The sequence below is a fragment of the Hippoglossus stenolepis genome, chromosome 10, assembly GCF_022539355.2.
Source record: "Hippoglossus stenolepis isolate QCI-W04-F060 chromosome 10, HSTE1.2, whole genome shotgun sequence".
Lineage (NCBI taxonomy): Eukaryota > Metazoa > Chordata > Actinopteri > Pleuronectiformes > Pleuronectidae > Hippoglossus > Hippoglossus stenolepis.
In genome coordinates, this window is record NC_061492.1 from 15,409,515 (window position 1) to 15,428,820 (window position 19,306).

A 19,306-nucleotide genomic window follows, 5' to 3' on the forward strand; every position below is an offset into this window, starting at 1 on the left:
CCACAGCCCTTGAGGACAAATGCAAACAAACCGAATGAAGATAAGAAATTCTTGAACTTCTAATTTTTTAAGCATTGCTGGAATGTCTGCTTCACAAGGAAACATTTTGTCTCAAGTCCAAGATAATCGAGAAAACAAACGACTCTGTGCTCTGTTGGTGTGGTGTAGGAGAGAGGATTTCACATTCCTAGATCCTTGAAGCTATGAAAAACAGAACATTTGGTCTGTATCCCAGTGTCTCTAGGTTTTGTCTGGATTCTGAATTCTGAATTTGAATCATTCAAAGGACATTTATGGATTTAAAGTTCAAAGTCAATGTGTGGAAGTCCACTGAGAGGAGGAAGGAACACTGGTTTGTTGTTCTGGGTTTGTACCCTCATGGTTGAATGCACTTATTGTAAGTCGCTTTGGAGAAAAGCGTCAGCTAAATGAAATGTAATGTAATGTAATGGTTTAGTTAAGATTTGTTGTTAGAGAACTAAAATATAACATGATGCCTTAAAACGTATGTTAAAAGGCCCTAAAAGGCTACTCAGGGCAGTTTAGACTGTATGCTCACCCTTCAGTTATTGAACCTAATGAAGCCACGTTCATTTAAGAGTATAATAGGAATGTGTACTCTGTAACCGTGGGACATCTTGTAAATTCAGGAGTTGTCTACTGACTTCAGTCAGGAAACTTATTTCCCTCCAGCAGAGACGTTCATCCTGAGTTCAGATTCAGCTGATGGGATGGGGATGAGTGAGGAGGGCCCAACCACTGGCTGCTTACGTTCAGCATCACAAACAGATTCAAGCTGCTCAACAGCAAGTACACCACGACCGGAAACCAGCCCTTCCTGCCTAAAAAATAAAAGACAATTTTAAACCCCTTTTTTTTTTATATTGTGTGATTTCATATGTTTAATAATCCCTTCTGTAATCGGCTCAGTGCTAATTTAGCCACACAGAGGCTAATGTGTTTGCCAGCTTCTATTTTCAGCTTTGTAGCTTAGCTGTTTTATTTATTGTGGACTGTTTTTTATGTTTACATTATAAAGTGCAGTGTGGTTATTGCTGTGGGAATTTGTGACAATATCATTTTTCTTTAGCTACTTAGCTGAATTCAGTTTTCTTCATATGACTTTGATCTAACTTGTAATGTTTTGGTACTGTGGAACAGTCAAATGCCATACTAGGGCTGGTCAATAAAGCTATACCAGTAATTATCTAACTATATTTTTTTATCAATAGAAATATAAGATTCAATATATGTCTATGTATTGCGTATGCATTGTGCAAATACAGGAGTATAACACATAATTGATCTACTGCAGATTTGTATAATGTTTTGCTGTTTCATTAAGTGTTTGTCATTCTCTCCATGAAGAAGAGTTTAAAACCACAACCTACACTAAGGAATAAAAATCCATCTTTAAACTTGAAGAAACGACAATGTGATATTTATGTTGATGTCATTTTTGGCCATATCTCCCAACCCAATGCTCATCCATTGAGAAAAACATTTAGCTTCCTTACTTTGTAAATGTATTTTTTTTTTGTGTTTCCTTGTGTCTATATTGTATCTTTACTTATTTTGACTTATTTTGTTACATGTCTATTTCCACTCTGCCCTTTTGCTACTGAGGACGGAAAAAGAATAATCATAATTTTGCATCAAACGTGTTACGCAGAGGGTTTTATTCTGAAAAGCCCTGATCGGATGTCTGAGCTTGGTGACGCTGCCCTGTCAGTGTCGGTCTCTCCAAATGAGTGAAAAGCCCAGGGGCCGTGACAAATTTTTAAAGCGGAGCCATCCTCCCTGCAGCTCAGCCAGAGGTTCGACCCCCTGCACGGTCCATCCTCCGGAGGGTGAGGGGTTTGTGTGGATGACCGCGGAGCGCATCTCCCCCCGAAGCGCGGCAGAGGACGCGTGCGGATACATGGAATAAACTCAGGTAAGGGGTCGCACTCATCCTATGTGTGATCGATATCCGTGGGACAGTGTGTTGAGACGTGACATGTGTAGTGTAGCTGATCATCCGCGGTGTTGATTTCTTTATTTCTGCTGGTTTTTTTACGCGCCACTGCGATGTGACTGGTCCGGTTACGTCCTCCGGTGTGTGCAACAAAACAGTAATCGCAGCGCAAAATTGCGATGTTGCCCCGTTTATGTCGCCGTTGTGTTAGTGTTGTGTTGTTGCTGTCACATAATGCAGCCTGGCAAAGTGACAGCAGTGTTCCTGTGGCTCAGTCTGGTCCAACCTGGAGGTGGTAATCGACTGTCCCCTCACTGGAGACAGGATGAAGGGGAGACTGGGATGGAAATAAACTGTGCAGCAAAACATCACTTCTACTGATGATGGCAGTTTTTAATGCCATGTTTGGATCACGTGCACCTATGTCACCTATGTTTTTGTCAGCGCGCGGACGTGCTGCGAACAGCTGGAGAAACCTCCATGGATTTAAGGAAATAACGGGAACTAACAGCACTCCATTAGATTCCTCCCCAAAATAAAATTGCTTGTGGACTTTGGTCACTCCCTTACATAGCAGAGCGGGGAGGACGGGAGGTTTGGAGGCAAATGAGAACCAGATGTTTTAATTCCGCAAATACTGCATGGAGATTTATGGTGTGGACAAAGCTTGGGTAGCTGTCTATAATTACCCAGTCAAGAAAACAACACATGATCCAGATGTTCACACGTGTTTAAGGTGATAATTCTAGTGCTGAGAGGTTTATGGCTAATGTCACAGTAATAAATATCATCATCTCATCAAAATCAGTGGAAAACAAACAAATATATACTGCATGAGATTTAATAAACACTCAGCCTATTAGTTTATTTACTCATTTATAACATACACAGCACATCTGCAAAATGGGGAGAAAGAACTATTCCCTCTTTGCATATGTTTTGTATATGAGAGGGAAAAATCTGTGGAGATGTTTGTGCCTGTTCATAAGTGTTGATGCTGTACCGTGGGCCGCTGTGTGGGCGGATGGACCAGAGGACAGATGAGTAGGCTCTGTTTGTGTGTGCAGTGAATCAGCCTGCTATTAGCGGTGCATGTGGGAGCACTGGCAGACACCGATGAGAGCAAGGCAAAGTTGTTCATATTTGAGGCATGCACAAAAGAAAATGCAAATGGTCTTTGAAGTTGCTCGGCATGCGAAGTCAAATCTTGTGGAATGAAATTTCCAAAGAGGATCACGAGCTGCCACCCCAGCGTGTTTGTCATGAGCCAAGTTTCCTGTCCCAGGAAACCACTTCCCTTTAACAAGTACACACAAACACACACACACACACACACACACACACACACACACACACACACACTTCAATGAACTCCCAGAATCTTCTCAACAGTTTGATCATGTTGTGAAATTTCTCGAGATTACAATCGTCCACTCGCAGCTTTTTGCTCCCTGCTCACACTGGACATGACAACACAATGTGCTCCTGAACCACAGGGTGTCGGAACAATTGTCATGGCACAGCTCTCTCACCAGGCCGGAAGGGAGGCGCCCCCATCCCCATTTTGTGAACGCAGCTCTTTGAAGAGAACTGAGAAGGCCTATTGTAAAAAAAGAGAATGAAAAAGACAGCATTGTCTGTCTGCTTGCTGCCACGGTAACACACTCACACTGGGAGCAGGATTAAATGCAGCAGCCTGAGCTGACAAATGTCTTGCCAGAATATTTGAGGAACAGATAAGCTTCATTTTACATTTAGTTAGAATAGAAATCCACTCTGTCGGGGTTTTTACAAGTCGCCGCTTCTGTTCCTCGAGAATTAACATTTGAAAAGAGAGGGATGCTTTTTTGCAAACAGGTTGTAATGAAGCAGGGTGCTGAGCCGAGCCTTGGGATGATGGAAGTTATAAATCCTTCCAGTTTGTCTCTGGGACTGACCTTTCCTCAGAGCATCGTGTTTCCATGCACTCATCACTCGGTGCCTCATCTGTATATCTCATCCGTGCCAGGAGTGCAATGAACAACAGGAGACAGGAGAGGAACCAGTCACACTGTTCATCTCTGCAGGAGCAACTAACATCACAACCGCAGCACAGAGAGGCAGCATTCAGAGACTTTGAGAGAACGTTTTCTCCTTCTTTGATGGTTTTATTAGTCACACAATAAATGTGCTTACACTTGTTGGTTGAACACACTGCAGTGAATAGTTTTACAGGTTATTACAAGAGGGGACTATGTGCTCTGGGGAAACGCCAAAAAAAGAGCCCTTCTGGGAACAATGAGCGCATTCTTGTGAAACATCAGATATGTTTGTTATGATATTGTCTTTTCTCTTCAGTGGTTTCTACGTATGCGCCAGTGTTTATTTGTGCTTAAGTAATGACTTTGAAATACATTTATGTTTATTGGGAATTAGGATACACACTGGTCCAGACAACACTGAGCTCAGCTTTGTGCCTTTTTGAACAGCAGACAGCGGTTCTCTTGTCTTTCAAACAGGATTAAGTAGGAATGTTTGGCAGCGCTGATGATGACTGGACCGCTGACACATAATTTAACTCATCTACAAACTGCAGAGCTATCATTTCCCATTCTGTTTTCCTGTCTGATAAGGCCTGGTTTTGGCCTGCTTCCTGTGCTCCGGATAACACTGACGACGTTGTATACTGGACAACATTTTTGTATCAGTTATCAGTGCAAACAGACGGCATCAGTGGAAAACAAAAAAAAAAAGGCATATTTTCATCTGCACCATAGATTTTATATGAAGATGCACGACCAGTCTCCATTTTCTCCCGTTGTACAAAAATGAAACCAAAATATCCCGGATACAGGGGCCACCATCTTGTGCTTTGACGTTGTTTGGAGCACGAGTCTGCACAGTAGTCACCATGGTCTGGGTATCAAGGTCCCGCCAGTACCCGAGTTTGACCAATCGCGAGCCAGTCTCAGCTGTTAATCACAACATTTCACCCCATTTCTATGGCATCAAATAACTAATTAAAAAAACAAACTTAACCGAAAAACTCATATTTGAACAAACATCAGTGTGATAAGAACTACCGAAAATGACAGAAACTTTGACTGAATCTTTTTATACATTATATAATCTACACCAGCCATTCCCAAACTTAAGAATGTCGCGGCCCAATTTGAAAACTGAAAAATGTGTGCGGCCCACCCACACCTTTAATCACAACTATATGATGCACACACAGGACTAGAATCATACATATTATTAATTTTATAGCAAAAATAATTGTATATGAACGCAGGCATATGCAGTGCAAATCCAATAACATCCACATTTAAGCGTAACAATTTGCAAAGCAACCAATGTAAAAAAAACATGAAGTGCAAATAGGGTATTGTTAAAAATATATTCTTGCTGTTTGTATAACAGAGCACAACAAGAATATCCGGGAGAAGAAAAACACATTTGAGGCGTAACCAAATATACTTAAGGCGTTTAAGCCCCCAAAAAACGCTCGCTATCACGTGTCCATAACCTGACATTAACACTGGATTTCCTCTGGTCTGACACCTCAAGCAGTTTATCTCGATATACTTGATATTGAATCACACATCGCGTGAAGTGACATCGTGTCACCTGTAACTCACCCGATGAGAGGGGTGATGTTGCCGCGTAGCTGGCTCCGATGCTCTCTCGGCGTGTTTTTAAAAGATGCTCGAGGCTTGGATAAATATTGTCCATGTTTAGTTTCTAAATGTCGGCGGCGCACTTTACATGGTCCCAGGGTCTCGTTAGCTAAGATTCAGTTGGACTTTCTGATTCCCCTTCGTCATCAGCAGCTTCCCTGAGAACAACGTGGAATTTAAATCTCATGTCTTTGTTTCATTACCTGTGATGATAACTTTTTTTTAAATCAATCGTAAATGTTTGGTGGTAATCAACGCTTACTTACAAATCTGAAACTTTTTTATCTATTTATTTTCTGATGACCTCTCACGGCCCACCTGCAGTGGCTTCACGGCCCACCAGGGGGCCGCGGCCCACACTTTGGGAATGACTGATCTACACTAACAACATATTTTCTCCTCTTTCCTCCACAGTCCCACCAGCCACCATGTCAGGGAAGTTAGATGGAAAAAAGAATTGGGCGGCGGTCAGGGATCGCTTGGGCTCGTCGCAGGACTCCGACACCCAACAGGAGGCCAACCTGGAGAGCGCCGACCCAGAGCTGTGCATCAGGCTGCTGCAAGTTCCCACTGTGGTCAACTACTCGGGGCTGAAGCGTCGCCTGGAGGGCAGCGACCAGACATGGATGGTCCAGTTCTTGGAGCTCAGCGGACTGGATCTGCTCCTGGAAGCCCTGGACCGGCTCTCGGGGCGCGGATGCTCTCGCATCGCCGACGCCCTGCTGCAGCTCACCTGTGTCAACTGCGTGCGGGCGGTCATGAACTCCTCTACAGGGATCCACTTCATTATAGACAATGAGGGATACATTCGGAAGCTGTCACAAGGTTAACTACACTTGCATGAGGCTTTGAATTTTTCTGCATATCATGATAATGTGGTTTAGGTTCAGATTAGCTCATATAACATGTGGCAGAGATACTCCAGAAAATGAATTTTCCAGTACAAGAGATAATTTGGTCAAGATATTTAATTATGAATTCAACTTCATAATTATAGGGCGGGGTCACCAGTTACCTCTTACATAGTATTTAACTTTTGGATTATGATAAATTAGTCACTTGATTGGAGGATCTGCAGAGCTGAATTTCTCAGTCATGTATAGGCTGAGTACAAGACCGATCAAGGATTAAATCAGGGGCCATAAAGGGGCCACAGTTTACTCACAGGGGCCAATTATATGTCCAACATCCATGCATGATTCCTGTCTCAGTCCATCCTTGTTTACTGTTAGCTCTATAGCTTTGAGGGATTTTTCAAATTTCAGCTCGGGCCAGTGCCCCCCCTGGCCCTGCCCTTGGAGCCACCCCTGTCTCGCACAGAGATAATTGATTTTAAGGTTACTTCAGGACATCCTTAAAAAATGTATCGTCACAGTGTGTTGTGAATATTGGATTTCCCCCAAAACAGACACAGAAATGCATGTTTATCTACAGCACAACGCCGCAGAGGGCAAAGTTCAGGATGAGTTGCTGAAAGTCAGTGCATCCTACTTGGGTCCAGACACAAGGAGGCAAGAGCAGGGAGAGAGGCTTGGTTTAGCCTGTATTGATGTGTGTGTGATCATGATTCTCCACAGCCCTGGATACCTCCAACACCATGGTGAAGAAGCAGGTGTTTGAGCTACTCGCAGCCCTCAGCATGTTCTCTGCAGACGGACACCGCCTGGCTCTGGATGCCCTGGACCATTACAAGGCAAGTGGACACACCCGTGAAAGAATGGTTTTATTTGAAAAGTGGGATTTACTGCCCTTGATCTGACACCCTGTTCAGACCTGTTTTTAAAAATCCATCTTGAGTGATCCGATCAGTGTGAAGTACAGGTCTGAACGCAACCAACAATCGGAGTGGTCTGGGAAAACATGTGGTCACATTCATTTCACTGTGTGAACATGAACATGTCCTGAGCCACATACGGAGGATCGCCTACTCAGCTGACGTCATCGGACCTGCTACAGTTTCACAATGAATTGGACATAGTTTTACTGCCTGATGAGATTAGACTCGCCAACTCACTACCGATCTTTAAATCACTGCTCAAAACTTATGGTTACAGATAAAAAAGCATTTCTAACATGCGACTTGTAATTATTTTCATTACAACACTCAGTCTTATAGTGTTCAAGTGTGATGTTCCTGATCCCCCATCTCTCTCTTTTTTCTACTCCCTCTTTGTCACCCACCTCCTCTCTTCCCCAGTTTTCTCCCATCACCCCAACCGGTTGAGGCAGATGGCCACCCACATTCAGTTTGGTCTGCCAGAGGTTTCTCCCAGTTAATGAGGGAGTTTTTTCTCTCCACAGTCACCAAAGTGCTGGCTCATTGTGGGAACTGTTGGGTTTTCTCTACAAACGTACGGTCTTGACCTTATTGTGTTATGATTTGGCTTTTAAATTGGACTGAACAGAATATCTCTTATTACAATCGAATCTTAATTTTGCCATGGACTTTTGTGTGAAGTACTTTGTAACCTCGTCTAGATAAGTGTTATACAAATATAGTTATTATTATTATTATTATTATTATTATTATTATTATTATTATTACTCTTACTCTTCTCGCTCAAACACACACACACATGAACCGACACACACATACTTCTGACACATCTGTAAACTCAGACTGAATAAAAATGTTAATACCAGGTCTGAACAGGGCCTTGGATCATCAGTGTGTAAAATATCTGTTGGCAGGGTGTGTGCATAAACATTAAGATTCCTGCAGAATCACAGTCTCACCCAATGATGCTTAGACGATAACTCTCACCGGCCTTGAATTCCCTCCTCAGGGCGTGAAGACGCAGCAGTATCGCTTCAGTGTGATCATGAATGAGCTGCAGGCGACAGATAACGTCCCCTACATGGTCACACTCCTCAGTGTCATCAACGCCATCATCTTCGGCACAGACGACATCAGGCAGAGAGATAAGATGAGAAAGGAGTTTATCGGTGGGTGCTCTGTTTCACAATTAGTCATTAGTCTGGTGCGAGGTCACACAGTGGTAAACTGTGGGAGCAACAGAAGTGTTTCCCCCCTCACTGTGCTGGAAGTGGAAAAGCAGAGGGGAAATCAGACGGAGCTCTATTACAAATATGTCTGCCTCTGGGTCCGTCTAAGAATAGGTCTAATGACCTCATTCTCACTCTGACAAAAAGCCAGAGAAGGAAACAAACCTCAAGTGTAGAGAGCATTGTGTGTTCACGCGTTTTACAACATCGCATGACATAACCATTCAACGCTTCAGTTTAGAGAAAACGCCATCCCTGTTAACACTGATTAAATCACTCTATCACCCTCCACATCTATCTGCTTTCCCCTTATCCCCTTATCCCCTGATTTCTTTGCTGCTTTACTGACAATTAAGTGAATATCTTTGGTTTGTGGACAACAACAATATTTTCTGACATGTTATGGACCAAACAACCAATCGATTAATCAAGAAAGTAATCGACTGATTTATCGATAATGAAAATAATTCTTAATCGCAGCCTTAGTGGAGGATCCCAGTATGTTCGGCACAAAAACCGGGATGAACTTCACAGTGATGGTGACGTCCAGACTTGAACACATGGTCTTTTTTGCTGTGAGGCCAAGATGTTAAGCTGCCTGGGAATTTACTGCCCTTGAGATATTTTGGCAAATCATTCATAAACCCTCTTACTTTCATAAAAACTTCTTCCACCACCTTGGACCAATCACCCGTCTGATTGGCCACTCCTCCACTGTGATTGCTCACCTGTGGAGAACTAACATTTGTCACTAGGTGGAGATGTGTGATGGTGTTTTTTAAAAGATTAATGTTCCTAAAAAGTGATAATTGAGTGAACTCAGAGCTGTGTTTTATCATTGTCTCACAGGGCTTCAGCTACTTGATATTCTGCCGAAGTTAAGGTGAGCCTCACTTCTGTTGTTCACATTTAGTTTTAAACCAGATTTTGTAGAATAAATTAAATGTGGCATTTGCATTTTAATAGTTTGAGCATGTAATCCCTGCTAGCAGAGTGGTGGTTTTAGGAAAAGCTGTCTGCAATTTGTGTCCCATTAATTCTCAGTCATTTGAGCAAAGGTGCTCGTGGTTGCTTCTTGAAAATGGCTTTTAAATGTGTCGATCTGCGCGGTTAGTGAAGTGTGTGCTGTGCTGTGCTGTGCAGGGAGCAGGACGATGAAGACTTGATTATTCAATGTGAGGCTTTTGAAGAAGCGATGGCTGAAGATGAGGAGGAGCTGCTGCGGGTGTACGGGGGCATCGACATGAGTGATCCCCTGGAAGTCTTCACTACGCTCTTCAACAAGGTGAGAACTGACTTCATCAACTCCCACAAGGGGCGAACTGTTCATTCTCATGCCCCTCTGAAGGTCCCATTTCCCGAGTTGAGAAGTCGTCGTTCCCACTTCCAATGTGTTCATGTGCTTGCAAGTTGGAATGAGGAAAGAACCTGGATGCTGTAAACATAATGTTTCGTGTGTGTGTGTGCGTGTGCGTGCGTGCGTGCGTGCATGCATGCATGCATGCATGCATATTATTTAAAGCTGATTTTTAATAAGTGATGTCTGAAACTGGGCAATTAGGGTTCCAAGATATTCTAAAACTTTGAGTTGTCCTGACATGAGGTGGCATTCATGTGAATTTTGTAATTAATGCCGTTTCTTGGACTGTTTTTATGCAACTGACCAACAATATTATAATAGGAATTACTAATATGTGTGTGTGTGTGTGTGCCCGTAGGTGAGCAGCTCTCCAGCCTCTCTCCAGCTGCTCTCCATCCTGCAGACACTGTTGGTGCTGGGGCCCGGCCGCTCCGATATCTGGCTGGCTCTGGAGGCTATTACCAACAGAGCTGTGCTGTTGGCCCAGGACTGTGAGTCAGCACTGAAACAACAAAACATTTACTATATGGGTCAATAATATTTGGAGAGGCTAATGGCCTCCTCTGGCAAATTAGATCATAGCGATGCGATACAGGCTGCTGTGCCAGGCTGGTGACACGATGGCTGAAAGCTTGTAATTTAGTAAAAGAAGTCTCTTCAGATGGGGTTTATTAGTGTGTGTGTGTGTGTGTGTGTGTGTGTTTGTATTTGTGCTCCAGCTCAGATGGAGTCCTGTGAGAAGATCACACAGCGGCTCCTGTTCTCCAAAGGTAAGAGCAGAGTGGGTCATCACGAAGTGGACGGGCACAAGGTCGGAGTGGACAAGGCTGTGCAGACGGGGCTGGACGAAGAGAAGCCAGTCATGATCGCTGCGTCCTCCCAGAAGCAACTCTGTGCCGCCCCTCCGCCTCCCCCTCCTCCCCCACCTCCCCCACCACCTCCTCCTCCTCTTCCCTTTGGCATGACCGGGCCCCTGCTCCACCCTTCAAACCAGTGTCCACCCCCACCGCCTCCTCCACCACCGCCGCTACCTGGAGGGTTTGGTGGACCTCCACCACCTCCTCCCTTACCCGGCATGCCACCTCCACCAGGCGGCCCAGGCATACCTCCTCCTCCTCCACTACCAGGAATGGGCAGCGGACCACCACCACCGCCTCCCTTACCTGGCATGCCACCTCCGCCTCCTCCCGCCCCAGGCATGATTGTTGCCCAGAGCGTCCAGTCCCTGGGGTGCACGGCGCCCGCCAAGATGTACCGATGTCCCACCCTCAGGATGAAAAAGCTCAACTGGCAGAAACTCCGTAGTGTTACTGGTGAGTTACATTCTTGTGAAAGCTAATATAATTTTTTAAATCAGGGCGTGCTCAAGCAGGCAGGTCAGTTAGTGACAGACGGGTACGCAAGCCAATCAGTTAATGTGGTTTGTGTTTATTACACGTGAGGGCCACGTGTACACTGTCTTTTTCCTATACAATTTTATTTATTGATGGCTACCTGAACATGAAGAGGATTTCAACAAATAAGATGGAAAGTGTTTCACAAACAAATTACCAACCCTACCTTTTTTAAAGGTACAGTGTTTAGAATTTAGTGACATCTAGTGGTGAAGTTGCATGTAGCTGAATACCTCTCACCTCACCCTCCCCTTCCAAACATGAAAGAGAACCTGTGGTAAACTTCAGTTGTCATAAAAACTGAAGGTGTTTAGTTTGTCCAGTTTGCACTATTGTAAAAAAAAACAAAAAAAAAACATGGCGGCTTCCGTAGAGAGGACCCACTCCCGATGTAAATATAATGGTCCGTTCTAGTTTTTTAAAAACAATTCGTACAATTTCAATTGAAACACACTAGTGAAAACATCACTAGGATTATTTTCATTATTAAATTTCTTCCAATAGATCCCTTTCCCCTAAATCTTACACACTGAACCTTTTTTAAAGCTTATCAGACCAGTATTTTCATAATCAGGTGTTATTTTATGATGCTGAGGGAACATCTCTTTCAAAATGAGATTGGCGGGTCGTTACAAAACGGCCACACAAGCTCGTCACAGGTTCACTGTCTCTCTCCACACACGCAGATGGTCCCTCCATGTGGGCCTCGGTTCAGAAGGAGCCTCCTCCTCCGGAGCCGAACTACAGCAGTATCGAGCAGCTGTTCTGTCTCCCGGTGACCGAGCACAAAGACAAGGGGGCAGCTGCTCCTGTCAAGAAGGAGGCTAAAGAGGTGCGCTTGGTGAAACACTCGACAACGCCGCTCCTCAGAACAACAAGCACACCTGATTTATCAAAGCTGAATAATCAATATGTCTCTCTGCCTCGTGTCTATAGATTACATTCATTGATCCAAAGAAAAACTTGAATTTGAACATATTCCTGAAGCAGTTCAGATGGTGAGATATCACATCATTTTCATGTTTTTTGTAAATATATTTGAATTTATTTTACAGCTCACTGTGTTTGATAATCTCTCTGCAGTAAAAATGAGGACTTTGTGGCCATGATTCAGAATGGCGACCGGACTAAGTTTGATGTGGAGGTGCTAAAGCAGCTTATGAAGCTTCTACCAGAGAAGCACGAGGTGTGTTCTCACAAGATTTCACCGATCCACCCTTGACAATGCCATTGCCTGTCTGAGTCACAGTCTTGTGCCTTTTTTTTCTTTTCAAAATCTAGATTGAAAACTTGAAGTCCTTCCAAGGAGAAAAGGACAAGTTGGCGAATGTTGACCGCTTCTACACCTGCCTCCTCACTGTGCCATGGTAACTGTCATTTCCAATCTTAGTTTGATAACTATGTACGCGCTGTAAACGTGATGTTTCTCAGTCGAATGCCTTTCACCACACTTGGCTCCGTACTCACTTTGCTCTCTCGCTCTTGTCTCTGCAGTTATCAGTTGAGGATTGAGTGCATGTTGCTGTGTGAGGAGACTTCGTCGGTGCTGGACATGCTCAAACCTAAAGTCAAGCTGCTGGAGGAGGCCTGCCACTGTACGTAAAGCAAAGCTCTTCAGCTGTGTTTCACTCATAACTAACAGAGATCCACAGTGTGTTTCCAGATGTAAAAATCCTATAAAATGGACATCATCGGACAAAGCTTGTTTGTGTACTATGATGGAAATATAAATGCAAATGCTTTGCAATTTTGTACAGGACTACAAAAGACTTTGGAAATCATGCTAAATATGGCAGAAAATAAATTTGAATAGATTTTGAGTAATTTCAAAGAAGTTTTCACAACAGCAGTCATGGCCGGACGGTCGCACCACATGATATTTTGACAAAACAGAAACATTGAAATAACTAATGGTTTTTGGAAATTTAAAGTGTGTACATATACGGGAGAGGTACTGCTTATATATGGTATTTCTTTATGTATTTAAACCTTTTTTTTAACAGAAGAAAATGCAGTCGGACAGAAAATATAGGCGTCACGTCAATGACCCATATGCTCCTGTAGTGGCCACAAATCTGTATATCAAGTACTACACTACCCACAATCCTCAGGTGGGATAGGTCCAAAGGGTTGAAAATCCCACAACGATACATTCAAGAAGAATTGGTGGAAGTTGTTGGAAAGGGTTCATCTGCAATGGTTTATGGGATGGGTGGTTCCTTCCCTCTTAAAATAATTATGAACACACTAAACCCTTTTTTTTTCCTTTTTTTTTTAAATGAATGGGGAACTTACTTTTCAAACCAGAACTGTGCTTAAAGTGAGATGTCACTCTTACGCTCTAGTATGCCTCCTCGCCGACATTAACAAGATGCCAGAGATATCTCAATAAAATCGAAATAAATAAAATGTAACTTTGGTATTGGTATAAGAATTTGATGGTCAAAGATCACGGTGCAAAACCCTTTTATGCCTCATGAATGCGTCACTTTCAAAGCCTCGTCCACTTCGACTCTCTGATTTAACAAATTTGGTCAAAGTGTCCTAAGTCTGGATTAAAATGTGTGTGGACTGAAACTGCACTGGCTGGAAGCACTTAACCACAGCACAGTACTTCTAGTTTAATTCATGAATTAGTCATTCACAGTAAATCTAAACAGATGTAACTATTTTCCCAGCTCTCAGAGCGAGCACGCTCATACCCAGCTTCTGCAGGCTCATCCTCGACGTGGGAAATTTTCTCAACTATGTAAGAGCCTCTTCTCTCCTCATTAATTTTTTAATCACGCTGACATTTACAGTGAGCTTGCTTTTTCTTTTTTTTTTTTAAATCATCTTTCTGCTTCCAGGGGAGTCACACAGGGAATGCAGAGGGGTTCAAGATCAGCTCCTTGCTCAAGCTCACAGAGACCAAGGCCAACAAGAGCCGCATCACGCTGCTTCATCACATCCTGGAGGTACATAATGACCCAGTTCAGACCTCGAGATAACATCTGACCTGAGTGATTCGATCTCAAGTGGTCAGGGCTGTGTTCAGGTCTGAACCTCCACCACCTCCAAACCACATTTTGTTTGTCATGTGGCTTCCTTCTTTTTGAAAATGCGTCCTGGGCCACATATGGACCTCCTACTCAGCTGATGTTCTCTGACCCGCTACAGTTTTACAATAAATAACACATATTTTAATGCTTTTCAGTGACCATACGTTGATTTGTTTGTGGCCACAATATCAACACTGACCTCCACAAAATGATTGGTACTTTCTTAAATTGGTAAAAATCTTTGTTCATAGCAGATCTGCGCGCAGCTCATTGATTCATTCAGCCCCTCCTGACTCCTCTCGCTCGTGACAATACACACGTAGTCATCGGACACATCTGTTAACTCAAGCTGTCTAAAATCAGCCTAATTTGATCTTCACAAACACACTTGCCATCGGATCTCTCAGGATGGATGTTGATACCAGGTTTGAACGGGGCCAAATTTGCTCACAGCTGCCACAACCTGTTCTCTTTTTCTTTTTTTTTTTCATTAGTCATGAATCTGTTTAATTACACTACTGTCTCGCTTCTTTTCCAAAGGAGGCAGAGGCAAACCATCCGGAGCTGTTGGCACTGCCAGACGATATAGAGATCTGTCAAAAGGCAGCAGGGTAATGATACCTTTCACTTTCCTTCCAGCTCATATTCTCAGTGATCCATAACAGACCCATGACAAACGCTTACACTTTGTCCTCAGAGTGAATCTGGACTCTGTTCAGTCGGAAGCCAGTGCCTTACTAAAACGACTGAACGAGGCGGTCAAGAAGGTCTCCGTCTCTATGGAGGAGGTGAAGGAGCAGTATGCAGAAGTTCTTGAAGTAAGATGACGGGTCTCTGGTTTTTCCCTACAAATTGAGCCAAAATGCATGACCCAATGATGTTTTTGGCAACTGGAGCTACATTCCAAACACCGCCTTCTTCTTCTCTGTTCCAGGAAAGTGTGGAGGCATGTAGCGCTTTAAACGAAAGGTTCACTGACATCGACAAGCAGAGGAGTGAGCTGGCCGTCTACTTATGTGAGGACGCTAATCAGCTGTCGCTCGAGGAACTCTTTGGAACCCTCAGGAGTTTTCGGGAATTTTTCATCAAAGCATTAAAGGTCAGGGAAGATGCTTTGTTGGCATCAGTCATTCTGATGATACATTTATTACAGCCATCCAGTCTTACTCTTCTGTACGGGGGTGTCTTTGGATCATAGGTATCATTATACTGAGAAACTGATAAGTGTTAATATTTCACTGTCCAAACGAAATGGTGACAAATTGCTAAGTACGTTTTGTACTCGGCAGTGAGTGACATCCTTTTTTTCGTGATGACAGGAAAACAAAGGCAGGAAAGAGCAGGCGGCCAAGGCTGAGAAGAGAAAGAAGCAGCTGGCAGAGGAAGACTCCAAGAGACAGAAGGGAGAGAACGGAAAAATCAGTAAGTTGCGAACAGCCTCCGTTTCTCTCACTTCTCCCACGACGATGTGATTTGAACTTTCACCTCTCTGTTTCCAGTCAAGAAAGGCTTCGTGCCACACGACGACGGCTGCATCATCGACCACCTCCTGGCGGATATCAGGAAAGGTTTCAGCCTCAGAAAGCCCAGGCCAAGGTGCGATTCGGAAAGCCTCCCTTCTAGTGAAAAGCGTAGGGATACCTGCCCACCTGGTAAGGACAAGAGAGTGTGGCCGCCATCTGCAGTTTCCAGCTCCGCTCCCGAGCCACTTAACTGCAAGCCACAACACTGCCTTGTCTTGCTTTTTATTTCTGCCCTTTTTTTGTTTGTTTCTACTTTAAAAACTGCTCTCATCTCGCTAAGCTAGCCTCATCGCTCTGCTGCTTTTGTGTAGCTATATTAGCTTTTGTTTATGCAGTGCCCTTTTTACTATTATGCATTCCATCCACTCTATTAATATCATCCCGTTTCCAAGATAATAGTTGTCTTAATGTACGTCAATGCTCCCTCCTTCTCCCGCTCCTCAGGATCAAGTGCCAAGCCTGCAGACGGAAAAGCCGCAGAAATAGCCACCAGTTCCACTCCCAGCAAATCTCGGACAGAGGGTCGCCAGGTCAGCACAGGCGAGGTGAACGGCTTCATCAGCCCGTCAGAAGAGACGCCACCTGCCCCGCAGAGGGCCGCATCAGACGGAGCAGCTCCACCTCCCAACACACCCCCAGTAGAGCGAGCGGTGACCACGCAGGCCCCCCCAGAAAGACCTGCGCCGCTGCAGAAGGCCCAGCCCCCAGAGACGCCTTCGGTGCCTTCCCTAGCTACAACACAACCTCTGGCTCAGGTTGAAGGGGCACATCAACCAAGTCCCGCAACAAATGGCTTTTCATTGGATTCAACTGACACCAGCGTCCTCAGCCCGTCCTCCCTCTCAGACTCCGACCTGCTGGAGGCTGTGTTAGATGGCGCTTCCAGCCTGGCCCCTGAGAATCTGACACCCGAGCAACCAGCGGACATCGCTGTGAATATTCAGGTCAAGGAATCTCCTTTGCCTAGTACAGATGTCAATGTAACACAGAGCAGTGAAAGCAATACAAATGGAGAAGGGGAAACTAGTAATAAAACAAGCCATTTAACAGAGACTGTCGGGAAAGAGAACGGTGGGGAGGAGCAGGAGTCCATTGTCGTTATAACGTGCAGCCAAGACGAGGCTGTCGGTCGCAAGATCTCTGAACTTAAAAGCCATTTAACCGCCCTCGATGAGCTCGAGTATGACGTCCCAGATGGAGTGGAAGTACAAGACCAGTCATCGGTGTCTGAAGCGGTGCCTCTATCCCTGAAGCCCGACGTAAAAAAACAGCCGAGCCTCTTTAAACGAAACAAAAAGAAGAGTAACCAAGGTAACTCCTCCATTAACTTCAATAAACATCACTTTTGGAATGCTAGTCTCTTGACGTGTCTTAAAAGGAAATCCATATTTGTTTTGGTTTTACTGCATTTTGCATTTTACATTTTCTGCATGGGCTATTTTAGTATATGTTCTTAAGTGTTTTTTTGCATGATTTACATTCAGTTTTATACGAAAGAGTATGGATGCATTTTGTAGCAGACTTTCAGATTACATCAATACTGAATGGATTTCAATGTGTGGTCAGTTTTGTTTGAATGCTCTGCTCTCCGTTTTGATTCTCTGAAACACAAGGTAACAGTGGGAAAGGACACACTAAACATAAAAAGGGCTGTGTGTTGCAGTGAGGTAGGTCAAAATCGATGGGATGGCAAACTGTAAGCAGGACCATCATGCTAATGATCACTGTCGACGCTTTTGTCACAAATAACACGTCATTTTGTGGCTCTAACTGGAATCAAGATTTCATTTGTCTGTGTTGTCCAGCTTTTTAACACCTGCTCTTTCTCTCTAAAACCTTTCCAACGCAGTGGTTATCAAACCTAAAGCTTAAGGCCGGAGATTTACTTTCTATTTAGACACATATTCGCATAGATGACAACATGCGTCATGAGTGCAATTATTCCCATACTCGCTGTGTAGTATGCATGTTACTGGAGTGTCCACTAGAGGGCTCAGTACAAGACTCAGATCGTGTATATACATACACCTTATGGATTTGGATTCTGCCAATAAAAAAACATGGTGACACCGGATGTCAAATACTGCCCCTACTGTTCATGTGTATACAACCAACACACCAAATGGATGCAGGATGCACAAGTCAGCCATGACACATGCACAGTTAAAAGCAAGTCTATCTCCGGCCTTGTTTGAGCCAATTCAGGTGTCTTCAGGTGATTCTTATGTCCATTAAACCTGGGGGGAAAATATTAGCATTTTATATGTATATAACATTTTATCTCCTTTAATCAATGATGACGTGATCTTACATCAGTGCTCTGGTCTCAAGCCACCTCGCAGTTTGTGGTGTCTCGTGAAGTCATCGTGGACTTGAGTCGTTTCATGAAAGCCTTTCACTTCTTGTTTCTCATATTTTCTTGTCCATTTCCTAAAATAAGCAGCTGAAACTGTTTTTATTCTTTTAATCTTCTTACAAAATCGTGGGCTTCCTGTAAAGGGTTCGTAAATCTGACTGTGATGGAAGATACTGTTTATATATATATATATATATATATATATATATGGGCTGTAAATACATTAAAAATGTTTTTATAACTTAAAAAAAATTTAAGGAAATAGTCATGTCTGCACGCTAAAGAATTGTGACCAAATTTCTTGGCCTTTGAGCCAACAGTTTTATGTATAGGTCTGAATATGGCTTTAAAGAGATTAAAATATTTTACTTTGATATATTTTTGATTCCATTTATTCATTTTAGCCTTTGTCTCCCCAGGTGACTCCAGAAAAAGGAAATCGAGAGGAAAAAGAAAATGTTAATTTCTCAGTGGAGTTCTGAACTGGAAACCGAAGATATATATATATATATTTTATTTAGTGAGAGACTATGTGAATATTGACTGCCTTAGAGAGGATGCAGAGGTCTTTCTTTTGTGATGATTTGTCTTTCCAGACCATGAAGAGTAAACCCATCTACAGCTCGGTTCTTCACAGCGTGGATTTAATAATATCACTTTATGTAAATGAATTGTAGTTTTCTTTCTTGTGAATGTGGGTGTTTTTGATTCAGAGCTATTCAAAAAAATATGAAAATTCTTTGTATGTTTTGTAAAGTTGTTGTAATATGCATGTTTTGTTATCTATCATGAGCTCCAATTATGTTTCAGAACCTTGAGAGAGAAAGATGCAGTGTTTGGTGCCAGATATTAACTGTAATTCGTAAAAAATATCATTTCTTTGTATATATATTGTTCAGATGAACTCTTAACAGTAATGCTGAGGACATCATATGATGCATTGTAACTTTTAATGTGAAGTATATTTTAATAAATTGAATTACTATTGAGTTGTGTGTTTTTATCAGCCT

General features: G+C 43.3%; 1 protein-coding gene across 9 annotated transcripts; it reads left to right on the plus strand.

Annotated features, from left to right (window-relative positions):
• The first annotated feature begins 1,718 nt into the window (after window positions 1–1,718).
• On the plus strand, window positions 1,719–19,285 carry inf2 (inverted formin 2). 9 transcript variants are annotated; one of them, XM_035167621.2, is made up of 23 exons: window positions 1,726–1,936; window positions 6,031–6,441; window positions 7,194–7,309; window positions 8,403–8,562; window positions 9,472–9,505; window positions 9,766–9,907; window positions 10,341–10,473; window positions 10,702–11,295; window positions 12,063–12,208; window positions 12,313–12,374; window positions 12,460–12,562; window positions 12,658–12,743; window positions 12,871–12,971; window positions 14,055–14,125; window positions 14,226–14,333; window positions 14,958–15,028; window positions 15,115–15,235; window positions 15,352–15,516; window positions 15,737–15,839; window positions 15,917–16,069; window positions 16,385–17,251; window positions 17,554–17,607; window positions 18,716–19,285. In XM_035167621.2, the coding sequence occupies exons 2-22, from the start codon at window positions 6,045–6,047 to the stop codon at window positions 17,604–17,606; spliced, it is 3,786 nt and encodes a 1,261-aa protein (XP_035023512.2). In that variant the 5' UTR covers window positions 1,726–1,936; window positions 6,031–6,044; the 3' UTR covers window position 17,607; window positions 18,716–19,285. The 9 variants fall into 9 exon arrangements, 8 of the variants coding, with proteins under 8 accessions (XP_035023519.1, XP_035023520.1, XP_035023515.2 ...); XR_004697642.2 differs by having other exon boundaries at window positions 16,385–17,607; XM_035167622.2 differs by lacking the exon at window positions 17,554–17,607.
• The last annotated feature ends 21 nt before the right edge of the window (window positions 19,286–19,306 follow it).

What these genes read in the sequence shown, in the direction of transcription:
- inf2 (XM_035167620.2), top strand. Translation starts at nt 6,045, where the DNA reads ATGTCAGGGAAGTTAGATGGAAAAAAGAATTGGGCGGCGGTCAGGGAT. An exon ending in TTCTACCAGAGAAGCACGAG is followed by an intron (nt 12,563 to 12,657) that starts GTGTGTTCTCAC and finishes TTCAAAATCTAG; the next exon opens with ATTGAAAACTTGAAGTCCTT. An exon ending in GGGAGAGAACGGAAAAATCA is followed by an intron (nt 15,840 to 15,916) that starts GTAAGTTGCGAA and finishes CTCTGTTTCCAG; the next exon opens with TCAAGAAAGGCTTCGTGCCA.